A 16,351-nucleotide genomic window follows, 5' to 3' on the forward strand; every position below is an offset into this window, starting at 1 on the left:
CCCTTATTTTCCCAATAGTGCCCTTATTTCCCCCAATATTGCCCTTAATTCCCCAATATTGCCCCAAACTCCCCAGTAGTGCCCTGATTTCCCCCACTGGGGTGAAACTGGGTCAGAAGAGGAGGAGGAGGGAGCAGCGTTGGGGTTCCCCCATCTAATTAGGTTGCAGTGTTGCAGAAAGGGTCCCCAAAATGCCATCCTGGGGTTTCCAGCATTGGGACCCCCAAGGGGGCACAGTTTTGTGGTGAAAGAGCATGCATAAATTTGGGTTCAGGGCTGGAAACTCCCTTTGCCAGTGCTGGGACAGCCCAAAAGGCTCTGCCCCCTCCAGGATCCATACACCCATGGGTGCTCATAGGGCCGGGCACGTCTGCCCATGAGTCAGCAGTACCTCCTGTGGGGTGAGGTCCTGGCATCACACCAGCATTAGGACATGGTGTCCCCAAATCTTGCTGTCCCTATGCATAACGTCCCTAAATCTCCATGTCCCTAAACCTCAGTGTCCCCAGGCTTTGGTGCCCCCAACCACTGGTGTCCCCATACCTCAGTATCCCCAAGCTTTGGGGTACCCAACCATTGGTGTCCCCAACCCCTGATGTCCCCAACTCTTGGTGTCCCCAAACCTCGCTGTCTCCAAGTTTAGCTGTCCCTAAACCTCCATGTCCCCAAGATTTGGTGCACCCAACCTTTAATGCCCCCAAACCTCATTGTCCCCAATCCTTGGCGTCCCCATTTGCTTTCTTGGGGGAAGACCTCAATAGAGCCAGACCTGAAGTGGGGGGAGGATGGGATGGTGGGGAAGAGGAGGGGTCAGGAGCTGGTGTTGGTGGGGGGGGTTCACAGCTCCACCTCACGTTGCTACCGCGCTCCTCTGCCGCCCCCCAGCGTCTGCAGCCCCAAAATTCACCCTAAATTGAGGCTGGACTGAGGTTTGCTGCGTGGGGGGGGGGGGGGGGGGGGGGGAAGGTAGGAGTTATGGATAGGGGAGTCTTGGGGGGGGGGGGGGTGAAGGGGGCTTCCCAAGGGCACCCAGTGCTCTCAGCTCGTCCAATCCCATTGTCCCGCTGCATCCCGGGGGGAATTCTAAGCATCGACTCCCCCCCCAAAAAGCTTCCCATGGGGTCAAGGTCACTCCTAAAGGCACGGACCCCCCCTCCAGGAGTCCACAGAGGTCCCCCGGAGCTATGGGGTGCTGGAGGTGGCTCTGGGGGGGGTCATGAGGCTCCGAACCCCCCCATATCCCGGCTCTGCACCCCCCCGTCGGTAATTGTGGCCATGTTTGCGGTGTGGACAGAAGGTGTCACCATCGTACCAGGAATGGAGCCCATATCCCAACTCAACGGTGGGGGCACCTCAAATAGCCCCCACCTCCCCCAGAAATAAGCCCACCCCCGAGAGCAGGTGGGGCACGACCCCCAGCACTATCCCATACGAGCCAGTAGAGAATCCAAAATCCTTAACCCCACCCAACCTGAAATCCCCCCTTGCCCCAAAAATCAAGGAATTTGCCCCAAAAATGTGCCCCAAAGTTTGCAAATCCCAAGATGTTGCTCCCCCCCCCCCCCTCCCCCCCCCCCCTCCCCCCCCCCGCCCCGGATGGATCCTGGTACCCCAAAACCCGACATTTTGGGTTGGAATTTGGGATATTGGGCACCCCAAAATGGGTCCTGGTACCCCCAGATGGACAATGGATCCCCGAACCCTGACACCCCCCTGGGTGGGTCTTGATAGTCCAAAATGGGTCCTGATGACCCCCATGGTGGACAATAGCATTCAGAGAACCCTGGTGCCCCCAGGCAGATCCTGGCAGCTCAAAACAGATCCTGACACCTGAGGATGGGTCCTGACACCCCAAAACATCGCCTCCCCCCCTCCTGGACACCACCAGCCTCATCCTGGGGGATGCCTCCCCCCTCCAGACCCCCCCATTGTTGCCCCTATTTTCCCCCCCAATCCCCTCCCGTCCCCAGGTGGACACAGTCACAGTTAGGGGTTTTATTGAGTTTATTAGGTTTATTGCAGGACCTCAACACCCCCCACCCATGCACCAGAGGTGTGAAGGGGGGACTCATCGGGTTGAGGGGCATCCCAATAGCCCCCACCCTATCCTGTAGCTTGGATAGACACAGGGAGACAGGGGACAGACGGACGGACAGCAGGGCTCTGGCTCAGGGCGCTGGGGCAGAACAAGGAGAGGCTCCCAGGGGGCTGCATTCCTTATGGGGTCTCCTATGGGGGGGGGGCTCAGTTGGTGAGGACATCGGCGCATTCAGACACCAGTTTGCCATCGCGGGTCTCGATCTTCTTGATGACGATGGCACGAGATTTGGGGACAGCTGCACTCTCCAGCACCGGGGGGGTCACGGTGTAACCTGCAGAGAAGGAGCTCCCAAAGCCCCCCCCGAATCCTCCTGCATAGAGAAAAGGGGGCAGGGGGTGGCGATGAGAGCTTGGCGGGGGGAATGGGGGCAATGAGTCCAACCCTTTTTGTTCCCCCCTATTTACCTGAGTATCCCGTGGTCCGGGTGTGGATGCTGAGGTTCTGCATTCCTGACTCCAACCTGGGGGAGAGTATGGGGAGGGATTTAGGGAGGTGGGGTGAGATGGAAGGATGGAAGGAAGGCAGGAGGGAGGGAGGGAGGGAGGGACTGGATGGATGATGGGTAGATGAATGCATTGGGGACACAGTGGTGTGGACATGGGCTGAGGATGGGAGATGGGCTTGGGATCTGGGGACACATGTTGGGGGCTCAGTTTAGGTCCAGGGCTTGGAGCAGCATAGGGGGACACAAGGGCTGAATTTGGGGTCAACAGCTGAGCGCTGCCCAGGCAACAGGGATGTGGTGTGGCCTCCATGACACAGGAGCAGCACCGTCCCACAGCATCCCATAGGACATGGGACACACTTATGGAGTCCCACTCTGGTGCAGCACCCACCTGCACTCCTCGCCCTCCAGCAGCTTCCTGTAGGTGGCAATCTCGATGTCCAGGGCCAGCTTGACGTTCATCAGCTCCTGGTACTCACGCAGCTGGCGGGCCAGGTCCTGCTTTGCCTTCTGCAGAGCTGACTCCAGTTCAGACATTTTGGCTCTGGCGTCCTTCAGGGCCATCTCCCCGCGCTCCTCTGCCTCTGCAATGGCCGTCTCCAGGGTGGCTCGCTGCATGGCAGGACAATGGAGCAGGAGGGGTTACCTTGCATGAGGGTTTGGGGAGCCCCTGGAGGAGGAGGAAGAGGAGGAGGAAGAAGAAGAAGAACAAGAGGAGGAGGAAGATGGAGAGGAAGAAGGAGAGGAGGAGGAAGAAAGGAGGAAGAAGAGCAGCAGGAGGAAAAGAAACAAGAGGAGGAAGAGGAGGGGGAGTGAGAGGAGGAAGAAGAGCAGGAGGAGGAAGAGGAGGAAGAAGTGGAGGAAAAGGGAGAGGATGAAGAAGAGGAGGAGGAAGAACAGGAGGAGGAAGAAGAAGAGGAAGAAGGAAAGGAGGAGGAGGAGGAAGAAGGAGGAGGAAGAAGGAGGAGGAAGAAAGAGGAGGAAGAAGGTCAGGCACAGTCAGGCAGGATCCAGACCTGGTTCTTGAGCACCTCGATCTCAGCCTGGATCCTCTGGATCATCCGGTTGAGCTCGCCGATCTCGCTGCGGGTGGTGCGCAGGTCGTCGTCATGTTTGCCGGCCGTCGTCTTCAGCTCCTCATACTGCAGGAGCACGAAGCAGGGTCAGTAAATCGGGGATGGGGGGTGGAGGGGGTGATAAAATGATCAACTTGTGGGACTCTGAAATGCCAGGATCCCTACAATCGTGAAACCACGGAGTTGTGGGACCACCAGATATGGGGATCCAGATACCGCGTGGTTGTGAGCTCACAGAGTGGTGTTCATGTGCAATCAGGGCATCGTGGGATCACAGACCCTAAACATCATGAACCCGTGGGATGCTGGAAATGGCTGAGACACAAAAATAATGGAATGCTGGAATCTCAGAGTCCTGAAACTGCGGAATCCCAACATCACGGAACCCCAGAATCTTGGCCCCATAAACCCACAGTGCAGCAGGGATGGGGGCAGCCCCATCAGCTCCTTTTGCTCCCAAAATCTGGGGCAAAGCAGCCGAGGCGAGCCCGTGCCCAAAGGAGTGCTTGGGGCCAGGGCTGCGTCACAGCGGGCCGGGCTGCGACTCGCCCACGCCGCAGACACCGCGAGCAGCGCCCGGCCCCGGGGCTGGGATGTGGGGCAAGGGTGGGAGCGTGGGGCTGGCGAGACGGGGGAGCGGGACGGGGAGCGGGATGGGGAGTCTGGGGCACGGGGCATCCCCAGGGCAGGGAGGGTCCTGGGGGGTGGAGAGTGTTGGGGGATGGGTGAGGGTCCTTGGGTCGGAGGTGAGCATTCTAAGTCATGGAGCATCCCAAGAGGTGAAGGATCCAAGGGGGAACAAGGGATGGAACAGTTGGGGGCATGGATGGTGTGACCCAGGGGATGGAGAGACACAGGGGATGCAACATTCCAGATCACGGATCTTCTCAAGGGATGGAGTATCCTTGGGGACAGAGCATTCCAAGTCATGGAGGATCCCAAGGGATGGAGACCCCCAAGGGATGGGGGATCCCAAGGGATGGAGAACCCCAAAGGGAGTGAAGGATCCCAAGGGATGGAGACTCCCAAGGGATGGAGGATCCAAAAGTGATGGAGGAGCATTCCAAGGGATCACTCCTCTTGGGGCACAGAGGACAGAATATCCTCTCAGGAAGAGAACATCTTGGGACACAACATCCCAAGGGATGGAACAGACAATCCCAGTAGATGGAGGATCCCAAAGAACAGAGCTGGGGTGGGCCTGGAGCATCCCCCCACCCCCAACCCCTCACCTTGCTCTGGTACCAGGTCTCAGCCTCCAGCCGGCTGCGGTTGGCGATGTCCTCATACTGTGCCTTCACCTCTGCGATGATGCTGTCCAGGTCCAGGCTGCGGTTGTTGTCCATGGAAAGCACCACGGAGGTGTCGGAGATCTGCGACTGCATCTCCCGCAGCTCCTGCAATGGGGACGGGGATGGGGCTGAGCTGGGGGAGCCACCCCCTGCCTGGTGTGGTTGTTCCCATGGGGAGGCTGCTGTGAAGCCCCCACCTCATCGTAGAACTGCCGTAGGAAGTTGATCTCATCTGTCAGACTCTCCAGCCGTGACTCCAGCTCCACTTTGCTCATGTATGCTTCATCCACATCCTGCAGCGCAGTAGCACTGGGTCAGCTCCCACTGCCCCCCAGCCCCATTGCCCCCAGCCCCATTAACCCCAGTCCCATCTGTCCCCAGTCTCATTAACCCCATCTCCGTTGCCCTCCAACCCCATTACCCCTGGACCCAGCACCTCCATCCCCACTGCCCCTCAGCCCCATTGCCCCGAGCCCCATTGTCCCCCATCCCCATTGCATTCCACCCCATCAGCCCCTAACCCCATCCCCCTCAGCTCTGTTGGCCCTGGCCCCATTGCCCTCCAGCTTCACTGCCCCTGTCTCCAAGACCTCCAGCCCCACTGCATCCCATCACCAGTACCCCCATTCCCAACGGCCCCATGATTCCTAGCCCCATCACCCCCAGTTTCATTGCCCCTTGGACCCATTACTGTCCCCAGCCCCACTGCCCCCTCACCTTTTTCAGCAGCACAAACTCATTTTCCTTCTCAGTGCGGTGATTGATCTCCTCCTCGTACCTGCAGGGTAGAGGTCTCGGTGTGGGGACACAGGGACACAGAGGGGCAAATACATGGGGGCATGGGATGTGGAAGGGATGGAGGACATGGAGAAATGGGGACATGGGAATGGGACACGGAAACAAGGGGACACGGGGTCATGGGGACTGGGGAAGAATGGGACAAGGGGAGGTGGAAACAGGGGGACAAAGGGACAATGGGACATGGGGACAGGGGGAGCCCCTTCCCAGAGCATTGGGCCAATGGGGTCAATCACCCCGTAAACCAAAGCAGTGCTGCTCAGAAGGGACAACCCGATCCCATCCCACTACCCGAGGGCCACCTGAGAGCCACTCAGCCGCCCCCCCCTCACTTGTTCTTGAAGTCCTCCACCAGGCCCTGCATGCTGCCCAGCTCAGCCTCCAGCCTCAGCCTCTCCTGGCCCAGCACCTCCAGCTCCCTCCTCAGGGTCTCCACGTAGCCCTCAAAAAGCCCCCGCAGGTCGCTGCGTTGTGGCTGCTGAGACTGCAGGAGACTCCATTTGGTCTCCAGCATCTTGTTCTGCTGCTCCAGGAACCGGACCTTGGAGAGAGGGGGGACACAAAGGGGTCACTGCGATGTGTGGGGTGTGGGGATGGGGGGGTGTGAAGGCATCGGATATGGGGACGTGGGGTTGTGGTTATATGGGGACATGGGGTCATGGAGATGTGGGGTCACAGGGGCATAGGATATAGGGACATGGGGATGTGGGAATTTGGGGATGGGGACACAGAGACCCGGGGATGTGAGTATATAGGGACATGGGGACACATGGGGGAGGTGGGCAGGTGTGTACATGGGGATGTGGGGTTGGGGACACTGGGATATGGGATGCAGGACACGTGGGAACATGGGGGTGCAGGGACTGATGGCAGCAGAGTGGGACAACAAAGGGACAATGGGACCGAAGGATGCCACCACCCCCTCAGGTTCCACCCCACCCCGCTCCCCACACCCCTGCTTTGCCACCCAGTCTGGTACTGGGATGGGAGTGTCCCCAAGGGGGACAGCAGGTCTCTGATGGGGTCACAGCGTCCCCAGCGGGGTCTAAAATGGGTCTAAAATGTGTGCAAAGGGATCAGCAGGTTCCAGAGGGGCACACAATGTCCCCAAGGGAATCTGTGTCCCCAATGAGTTCCAAACATCTTCAGGATGTCCCCAAGGCATTTAGAAGGTCCCAAGGGGAGAAAGAGGTCCCCAGGGGGGGTCCCCATGTCCCCAAGGGCCTCAGGATGTGTCTGAAGGAGCTTGAAGGTCCCCAAGGGACTCAGGGGGTCCCAGAGGATCCAAGGAGGTCCCCAAGGGGGGTCAGTAAGTCCCTAAGGTGGTCTTAATGTCCCCAAGGGGCTCAGGATGTCCCCTAAGGACTTCAATGTCCCCAGATGACTCAGGGGGCCTCCAAGGGGCTCAGAAGTCACCAAGAGGGTCACAATGTCCCCAATGTCCTTAAGGGGCCAAGGATGTCCCTAAGAGGGCCTTAATGTTCCCTCAATGGCCCTAAGGGGGATAGGGATGTTCCCAAAAGTGTCTCAACATCCCCAAGGGGCTCAAGGAGATCCCTAAGGGGCTCTGGAGTTCCCTAAGGGGGTCTCAATGTCCCAAAGGGCTTTCAATGCTCCTAAGGGGGCTCAGGATGTCCCCAGAAGTATTCCCAATATCCATGAGGAGGTCTCAATGTCTCCTAAAGAGCCTCAATGTCCCTAAGGGGGTCTCAGTGTCCCTAAGGGGTTCTTGATGCCCTTAAGGTGGTCTCAGTGTCCCCGAAAGGGTCTCAGTGTCCCCAAAAGGGTCTCAATGTCCCCAAGAGGGTCTCAGTGTCTCCCAGGGGGTTTCAATGTCCCTAAGGGGGCTGAGGATGTCCCCAGGGGGGTTTCTCAATGTCCCTACAGGTTCAGAATGCCCCCACAGTCTGGCAGCCACCTCCCACCCAACCACCAGGGGACTTCAGGGTCAACTGAGCTCAGGAAGCAGCTTTGACCCCCCCCCTCTCCTCCTCCCACCCGGCTGCCACCCCGACACAATGGGGTCAACTATGGGGTGGCCTCACCTTGTCGATGAAGGAAGCAAAGCGGTTGTTGAGGGTCTTGATCTGCTCCTTCTCCTCCTTGCGCACCTGCTGGATGTTGGGGTCAATCTCCAAGTTGAGGGGGGTCAGCAGGCTCTGGTTGACAGTGACGGCTGTGATGCCACCTCCAGGCACAGCCACGGGGCCCCGCTGCAGCCCCCCGACCCCAAAACGGCTCCCACTGAGGGTGCCAAAGGCTGAGGCTGAGCTCATCCTCACGGTGGGGCCAGCAGTGAAGGAGCGGGAGCTGAAGGATCGGATCGGGACGGCCGAGCTGCTCCGCACAGATTTCCTGGTGATGGTGACAGACATGGTGGGGTCGGGGGGCTGAGGTTGTAGGGTTGGAAGAAGGCCCGAGGAAGGTTGTAAGGTTGGGAGATGGGTGTAGGGTTGGAAGATGGTTAGAAGATGGTTGTAGGGTTGGAGGAAGGTTAGAAGAGGGTTGGAAGAAAGTTATAGGGTTGGAGGAAGGTTGTAGGATTGGGGGAAGGTTGGAAGGTTGTTGTAAGGTTGGAAGATGGTTGGTAGAAGGTTGGAAGGAGGTTGTTGTTGGGTTGGGACAAGTGTGGAAGATGTTTTTAGGGTTGGGAGAAGGTTGTAGGGGTGGAAGGTTGTAGGGTTGGAGGAAGGATGGAAAATGGTTGTAGGGTTGGAAGAAGGTTGGGAGATTTATAGGATTGGAAGAAGATCGGGAGGAGGTTGTAGTGCCGGAAGAAGGTTATAGGGTTGGAAGAAGGTTGGGATCAAGGTTTGGGAAGGCTGGAAGATGATTTGGAGAAGGGTTTTGGGAAAGGTTACAGGAGAGATTTGGGAATAGTGTCGGAGAGACGCGCTGCGCAGGAGGGAGGGAGCTGTGGGGCGGGCGATGGGCCGGGCTATGGGGCGGGCTGCGCCGTGGGGCTGCAGGAAGGGCCGCAGGACGGGTTGTGGGGCGGGCAGGAGGATGGCAGTGGGGTGGGTTGCAGGACAGGTTGCAGGATTGCGGTGCGGGTTGCAGGACGGGTTGTAGGATTGTGGTAGGGGTTGTAGGACAGGATGGGCCAGCTGTGGGGCGGGTGAGTGGGGCTGCATCCTGCCACCCAGGGGAGGAGCGCCGTGCTGCTCCGTTAACCCCTTCAGAACAGTTGCGATCCGTTGTGGCTCACTGGGATGTGCTGGGGCACAGCGGGGCTCAATCGTCTTCACCTGATGTGAATTCAATGCTCGGCCCCAAATGCAGCCCCCGTGTCCCCCTGCGCTGCCACCCACCGTGACATCCACTTGCAGGAGCGTCCCCAGATCCCAGCCCCATATGGAGTTCCCAAAGTCTGTCCCCAAATCCCATTCCCAAACAGAGTCCCTGAAGTGTGTCCCCAAATCCTGAGCCCACCTCGTGTCCTCAGCCCTTGTCTGCACTGCTGTGTCCCCAACACGTCCCTCCATCCACATGGCAGTGGTGGTCCCGCCATCCCATCCATGTCCTACTATGGCCAACAACTCAATCCCATCCCATGATGGCCATCTCTCCCTGTCCCACTATGGCCACCAACCACTGTCCCACCGTGCCCATCAATCCATCCCTGTCCCATCCCCCATTGGCCTGGCCAGGACCAGTATCCCCACCCCCCCATCCCAAACCCCAAGGAGATGCCCCCCTTCCCCCACTCCCTCCCCGGCCCTATGGAATGTCCCACCCCACCCCATATAGCCTCTCCCAGAGCCACCCTTATCTCAAAGGAATTCCCAGTGCTCAGCGCCGGCGGGACGGGAGGGGGGGGGTCTGAGGGGGATGGATGGGGGCAGTGGTCTGTGGGCTGTGTGAGACCTCCCCCCCCATCCCTGCAACCCCAAGAGGGGGTGGGGACTTTCCATAGAGTGCCCCCCTGCAAGTGGGGTAAATTCCCCCCCCCCCATAATACCTCATCACCAAAACAACAACAAGCAGCTCTTCCCCCCCCCAACCCTTGTGTGTCACCCTGGGGTCCCCACCTCAATATTCCCCTCCCTCCCCCCCCCAACTGAGCTTGGTGACCCTTTGCTGTCCTCCCAGGGTGGGGGTTGGGGCAGCATTTTTGGGTGGGGGCCAAAGCTCTGTGCCTGCCTTTGTTTGCACTGGGCTGGGCTGGGCTTTGGTGACGGGGACAGCGCTGATGGGCTGGTGGCCCCCACGTCACCACGTCACCGTCACCACCACCTGCCACCCCCCCTCCTCCACCAGAACACCCATGGGTGCTGCAGCACCCAAACACAGGTGGAGGCTGTGGTGTGCCCGGTGGGGTCTTGGGGTGGGTCCACTGGGGGCTTCAGGTGGCACTTTGAAGGCTCAAGGTGACACCTTGGGGGTCTCCAGGTGGCCCAGAGTGACACTATGGGGTCTTAAGGTGACATTATGGGGTCTTAAGGTGACACTATGGGGTCTTAAGGTGGCATTTTGGGGTCTTAAGGTGACACTATGGGGTCTTAAGGTGACATTATGGGGTCTTAAGGTGACACTCTGGGGGCTCAAGGTGGCACTTTGGGGTCCCCAGGTGGCACTTAGGGGGCTCAGGGTGACACCATGGGGACCTGAGGTGGCACTGTGGGGTCATGAAGTGACATCTTGGGGTCTTAAGGTGGCATCATGGGGTCATTGGGTGGCACTGTGGGGTTGAGGCTGGGGGCTGCAAGTGGCTGCAAAAAGTGCAGGGTGAACACAGCCGTTTTGATGGCAGGGAGTGCTTTTGCAGCAGCGTGTGCCCATGGAGAAGTGTATGCTTGTGCAAAGCGTGCCCCCGTGCAAGGCTGAAAGCAGGTTCTGGTGCTGAAGAGCCCATTTTTACAGCCCTTCCCCCCCCCCTCGTCCTTGTGTGCTCAGCGATGGGGTGATAAGGGCGGAATGCGGTGCTGATGCATCTCTGAGCCACGAGATAAGGGAGTGGGGGGAGAAGGGGGAGGGGGTCCAGCGGGATCATGGGGGTAGAGGGTGGGGTGCCCAAGGAAACCCCAGAGTGCCCCCAAAGTGGCCCCAAAGTGGCCCTATAGAGTCCTCAGTGCCCCCAAAGTATCACCAAAGAGACCCCAAAGTGTCCCCAAAGAGACCCCGAAGCGTCCCCAAAGTGTTCCTGAGGTGTCCATAAAAGTACCCTCAAAGTGTCACCAAGGAGACCTGCAGGGTCCCCCTAAATATGTGGGGCTGAGTCCTGGTGCCCCACATCGTACAGTGCTCAGCTGTGTCCTTGTGGGGCTTCATCCCCGTGGGGCAGTGGGGCTGTAGGGCCGAGCCCTGGCTGCACACTCCCTGGTCCCCCCCTACTTTCCCCCCTCTCCTTGCCATTCTCAAAGGCTCCGGATCCGGCCGCACCTTCTGGGTATCGGCTTAGGGCCAACGGCTCTTTGGGGCCGCCCCCTGTCTGGCCCTCCCTATAAATCCCCGCCGCCATCCATCCAGCCGTTCGCTCGTCCATCTGTCTGTCCGTCCGTCGGTCCATCCTTCACCATGAGCTTCACCCGCAGCACCACTTTCTCCACCTCATCCCGCACTGGGAGCATCCGTCGCCCCGTGCCCCATAGCAGCGCTGCCAGCGTCTACGCCGGGGCCGGGGGGTCAGGGTCGCGCATCTCCATCACCCGCACCGCCAGCACCTATGGGGGCGGCTATGGGGGTGGCTATGGGGGAGGCTATGGGGGTTTTGGGGCAGGCTATGGGGGAGGCTATGGGGGAGGCTTGCTGCTGTCCGGGTCTGGGATGGTGCAGAACGAGAAGGAGACGATGCAGGACCTGAATGAGCGTTTGGCCACATACCTGGATAAGGTGCGCAGCCTGGAGAACAACAACCGGCGCCTGGAGGCACAGATCAGGGAGAGCCTGGCCAAGAGGGGGCCCAGAACCCATGACTGGGGGAACTACTGGGACACCATCCAGCAGCTGAGGGACAAGGTGAGGGGGGGATGGGGTTGGATTAGGATGGGGAGAGGAATGGGAATGGGGTTGGATTAGGGTTGGAATGGGAATGGGGTTGGATTGGGATGAGGAGAGGAAGGAGAATAGGGTTGGATTAGGATAGGGAGGGGTTGGGGTAGAAATGGGAGTAGGAATGGGAATGGAGCTGGGTTTGGGATGGGGTGGGAGTGGGAATGGGAATAGGAATGGGATTGGGATTGTGTTAGGATGGGGTGGAATGGGAATGGGTTGGGGTTTGGGTAGTGTGGAGTTGAGGTAGGTATGGGGATGGGATTGGGTTTGGGTTAGGATGAAGATGGGATGGGAATGGGATGGGATGGGATGGGATGGGATGGGATGGGATGGGATGGGGTGGGGTGGGATGGGATGGGATGGGATGGGATGGGATGGGATGGGATGGGATGAGATGGGATGGGATGGGATGGGATGGGATGAGATGGGATGGGATGGGATAGGAGTGGGAGTGGGGTTGGGTTAGGATGGAAATGGGGTGAGTGGATGTTAGGATGGTATGGATGTTAGTAGGAGTTAGGATGGAGTGGGTTGGGGTTGCGATTGGGGTGTCTGTGGAGTTGGGGTTGGGATGGGATGGGGTTGGTGTAGGGTTGGGGTTGGGATGGGAATGGGGCTGGGGTTAGGATGCAGTGGGATTGGGGATGGGAATGGTGCTGGGTTGAGTTCGGTTGGGGTGGGGATGGGGTTGGGGTGGGAAGGGGGTAGGTTGGGGCACTGGCACCACACCCCCTGGGCCCCATCAGTGTGCCCCACATTCTGGCACCTCCAACCCAGGGCTTTGCCAGCAGTTGTCCCGGGGTTAAGCATTAACCCGCATGGTGTTGGGAAGGGGTGGACTTCGCACCCGGAGCTGAGCCAGGGAGAAACGGTCCTGTGGGGCGGGGACGGTGTGGGGCACCCAATGGGGCCATGGCCAAGCCCATGGGGGCCAAAGGAGGGGGGTTACTTAATGCTCCTTTGTTAAGCAGACGAGCCCCACAGCCAGCGTCACCCTATAGCGTAGTGGGGTCACCCCTTCCTGAAGTCACATGGGGACGGGAATGGGGACAAGGATGGGGATAAGGACATGGACAGGGGCTCACTGCCAGCCTCCTCCTGGGGCACACAGAGGGGAGGGAGGGGAATCCGTCTGGGGGTCCTCACACCCCATGACCCCAAACTGACCCCACAGATCTACGACAGCGCGGTGGAGAACGCCCGCACCTTGCTGCAGATCGACAACGCACGGCTGGCGGCCGATGACTTCAGGGTGAAGTGAGTGAGAAAGGGACAGCAGGGGGGGATGGTCGGGGTGGGGGCATGAATGGGGATAGGGCTGGGATCGGGATGGGGTGGGGACAGGGATGGGAATGGGATGAGGATATAAATGGGAACTGGGATGGGAATGTGAACAAAGACGTGGGTGGGAATATGGTTGGGAATGGTAGGAAGAGATGAGATGGGATGGGGATGGGATGGGATGGGATGGGATGGCATGGCATGGCATGGCATGGCATGGGGATAGGATGGGGGTGGCATGGCATGGGATGGGATGGGATAATGGTGCCACACAGGTATGAGGCAGAGCTGGCCATCCGCACGTCGGTGGAGAGCGACATTGTGGGGCTGCGCAAGGTTCTGGATGACACCAACATGGCACGGCTGCAGCTGGAGGGGGAGATCGAGGCACTGCGTGAGGAGCTCATCTTCATGAAGAAGAACCACGAGGAGGTGGGGAGGGATGGCGGCAGGGACACATCGGGGACACGTGGGGACACACTGAGAACACATTGGGAACACACTGGGGACACATTGAGGACATGTTGGGATGCATTAGGGACACAGTGGGGACACTTGTATATACACTGGGAACACACCGAGAACACATCACGGGCAGATCAGGGACACAATGGGGACACCTGGAACACGTCACGGAATCATTGGGGACACATCAGAGACAAACCAAGACCTGCTGTCCCCTGGCAGGAGGTGAACGCGCTGCAGAGCCAGGTGGCCTCTGCAGGGCTGACGGTGGAGGTGGACGCACCGCAGGCGCAGGACCTGGGCCAGGCACTGGCAGAGTTGCGTGCACAGTACGACGCGTTGGCCAAGAAGAACCTGGAGGAGCTGGAGAAGCAGTGGGGGCAGCAGGTGGTCCTACAGTCCTAAAGGGTCTTTGGAGTCTTTCAAGGGGTCTTTGGGGTGTTCCAATAGTCCTCGGGGTGTACCTATAGTTCTTGGGGGGTTCTTGGTGGTCTTTGGGGTCTTAAAAGGAGTCTTTGGGGTGTTTCTATAGTCCTCGGGGTGTTCCTATAGTCCTTGGGATGTTGTGGTGGTCTTTGGGCATTCCTATAGTCTTTAGGGTGTTCCAAGGGTCTTTGGGGTCTTTCAAGGTGGTCTTTGGGGGTGGTCCTATAATCCTTGGGGTGGTCTGTGGGGTGTCCCAGTGGCCCCCTAAGTGTGTCAGTTGCACACAGGGCACGTCCCTTGGGGACACCCTGTCCACACCCACAGCAAAGACATCCCCTAACGGTGTCGTTATCCAACACTAAGGATGTCCTCCAACCAATGGGAACCCCACAGCAGGAACACCTTCCAATGGTGTCTTCACCCCGCACTGAGGACCCTCCTTATGGGCTCCATTGCTGATTCCCCTGGCCCTATTTGTGCCCCCCACTCCTCCCCCAGATCACGGAGACCACGCTGGAGGTGACACAGAGCACAAAGGAGGTGGACACGGCACGGAGCCGATTGCTGGAGCTGCGCCGTTCAGTGCAGAGTCTGGAGATCGACCTGGATGCTCTGCGCAGCCAGGTGACCCCACAGAGCGACCCCACAGGCCCCCGGCCCCATAGAGTGACCCCATAGCTCTCTGACCCCATAAAAAGTGACCCCAGAGCCCCCAACCCCATAGTGTGTGACCCCATTGGGATCTCAACAGCCCCTCCCCGACCCCATAGAGTGGGTCTCCATGGGAATCCCTGACCCCATGAGCCCCTGACCCCATAGAGCGCTGCCCCATGGGGGTCCCACCAGCTCCTTCACCTCATAAAGTACAGTTCCATAGGGGTCCCAAGAGCCCCATAACGCATTACCCCATGGAGGTCCCACCAGTTCCCTCAACCCCATAGAATACAACTCCATTAGAGATCCCATCAGCCTCCTGACCCCATAGAGTGCAACACCTGGCCCCATAAAGTGTGGGCCCATGGGGGTCCCTGTCCTCACGAGCCCCCAACCCCATAGAGGGTGACCCCACCGAGTGAGGGGATGAAGGGAGGGTTTCGGACCCCCTTATCTCCACTGAGCTCTTGGGGTCGCGCTGCAGAACGCGGGGCTGGAGGGCAGCCTGGCAGAGACGGAGGCGAGATACGGGGCACAGCTGGAACAGCTGCAGGGCCTGATCCTGCGCGGGGAGGAGGAGCTGGCGCAGGCAAGAGCAGAACTGCAACGTCAGAACCGGGAGCACCTTGCGCTGCAGGACGCCAAGAGCAAACTGGAGGCTGAGATTGCCACGTACCGGGCACTGCTGGAGGGAGGAGAGGGCTTCAGGTGGGACATTGGGGGGTGGGCACTGAAGGGGGGCAATGTGGGACTGTGGGGCATCTGGGTGGGGTGAGAGCCGGTGTTGGGATGTGTAGGTCCTGATCTCTGTGGCCCTATAGGGACGGAGAGGGGACAGTGATGGCACACAGTGGGATGAACCCCTTTGTAATCCTTTAGGGACAGACAGGGGACAGTGATGGCACACAGTGGGATGAACCCCTTTGTAATCCTTTAGGGACAGAGAGGGGACAGTGGTGGCATTCGGTGGGGTGAGACCAAATGTCGGGATGTGCAGCTCCCATCCTCCGGGATGTTTGGGGACAGCAAAGGGACAACAGTGGCACCCCATAGGGATCCTATAGGGACAGCAAAGGGACAGCAGTGACACCCAGTGGGGACTCTGTAAGGACAGCGAAGGGACAGTGGCGACATCCAGCAGAGCTGAGCTGTGGTGCACACACATCCATGTCCTGTCTGCTGGGATGTTTGGGGACAGCACAGGGACAGCGTTGGCACCCAAGTGGCCAAGAATCCCAACCCTGATGTCCCCTCCAAGTTCCTTGGGGTAACAGTGGGGAAGGGGAGCGTGGGGCTGGGTGACACAGGGGCGGGTGACATGGGGGGGTGACAGGGGGGACATAAAGGTGGGTGACACAGGGGTGTGTGACCATGGGACCACCCGCTGCTCCACAGCCTGCAGGATGCTCTGGGGTCGGAGGGGACGGTGACCACGCAGCGCAGCACCCAGAGGACGGTGGATGGCAAAGTGGTGTCTGAGAGCAAAGAAATCAAAGTGCGCAGCTACTGAATGGGGACGGCGGGGTGCCCCCCACCACCACCTCATAAATAAAGGAGCAAAGTGAAAGAGATGGGACTCAGTGTGTGTGAATGGGAAACTGAGGCACGGGGTGTGGGGGAGGGAGGGAGGGGGGAGAGATGGAGGAGGGGAGGGAGGGTGGGAGAGAAGGATGGGGATGAATGGAGCGGGGGATGGATGGAGGGAGAGATGGAGGGAAGAGGATGGAAGGGAGGGAGGGAGGGAGAGATGGAAGGAGGGAGAGGGGATAGATGGAGAGGGAAAGGAGGAAGGGAGGGAGAGGGGGTGAGAGGGTTGGAG

General features: G+C 59.3%; 2 protein-coding genes across 2 annotated transcripts; one reads left to right on the forward strand and one right to left on the reverse strand.

The window, feature by feature from the left end:
• Positions 1-2,057: 2,057 nt before the first annotated feature.
• LOC140263261 (keratin, type II cytoskeletal 8-like) lies at positions 2,058-8,756 on the reverse strand. The gene is given in 9 exon segments (XM_072358083.1): positions 2,058-2,473; positions 2,475-2,561; positions 2,938-3,158; positions 3,563-3,688; positions 4,855-5,019; positions 5,112-5,207; positions 5,632-5,692; positions 6,045-6,253; positions 7,758-8,756. Coding segments are annotated over 9 exon segments (1,524 nt in total). The 5' UTR covers positions 8,088-8,756; the 3' UTR covers positions 2,058-2,244.
• A 2,436-nt stretch (positions 8,757-11,192) lies between these two features.
• Positions 11,193-16,096, forward strand: KRT18 (keratin 18). Its single transcript, XM_072358085.1, has 7 exons — positions 11,193-11,670; positions 12,881-12,963; positions 13,263-13,419; positions 13,675-13,839; positions 14,377-14,502; positions 15,017-15,240; positions 15,928-16,096. The coding sequence occupies exons 1-7, from the start codon at positions 11,230-11,232 to the stop codon at positions 16,040-16,042; spliced, it is 1,311 nt and encodes a 436-aa protein (XP_072214186.1). The 5' UTR covers positions 11,193-11,229; the 3' UTR covers positions 16,043-16,096.
• Positions 16,097-16,351: the final 255 nt, after the last annotated feature.

This window comes from Excalfactoria chinensis, chromosome 28 (assembly GCF_039878825.1).
Source record: "Excalfactoria chinensis isolate bCotChi1 chromosome 28, bCotChi1.hap2, whole genome shotgun sequence".
Taxonomy (NCBI): Eukaryota; Metazoa; Chordata; class Aves; order Galliformes; family Phasianidae; genus Excalfactoria; species Excalfactoria chinensis.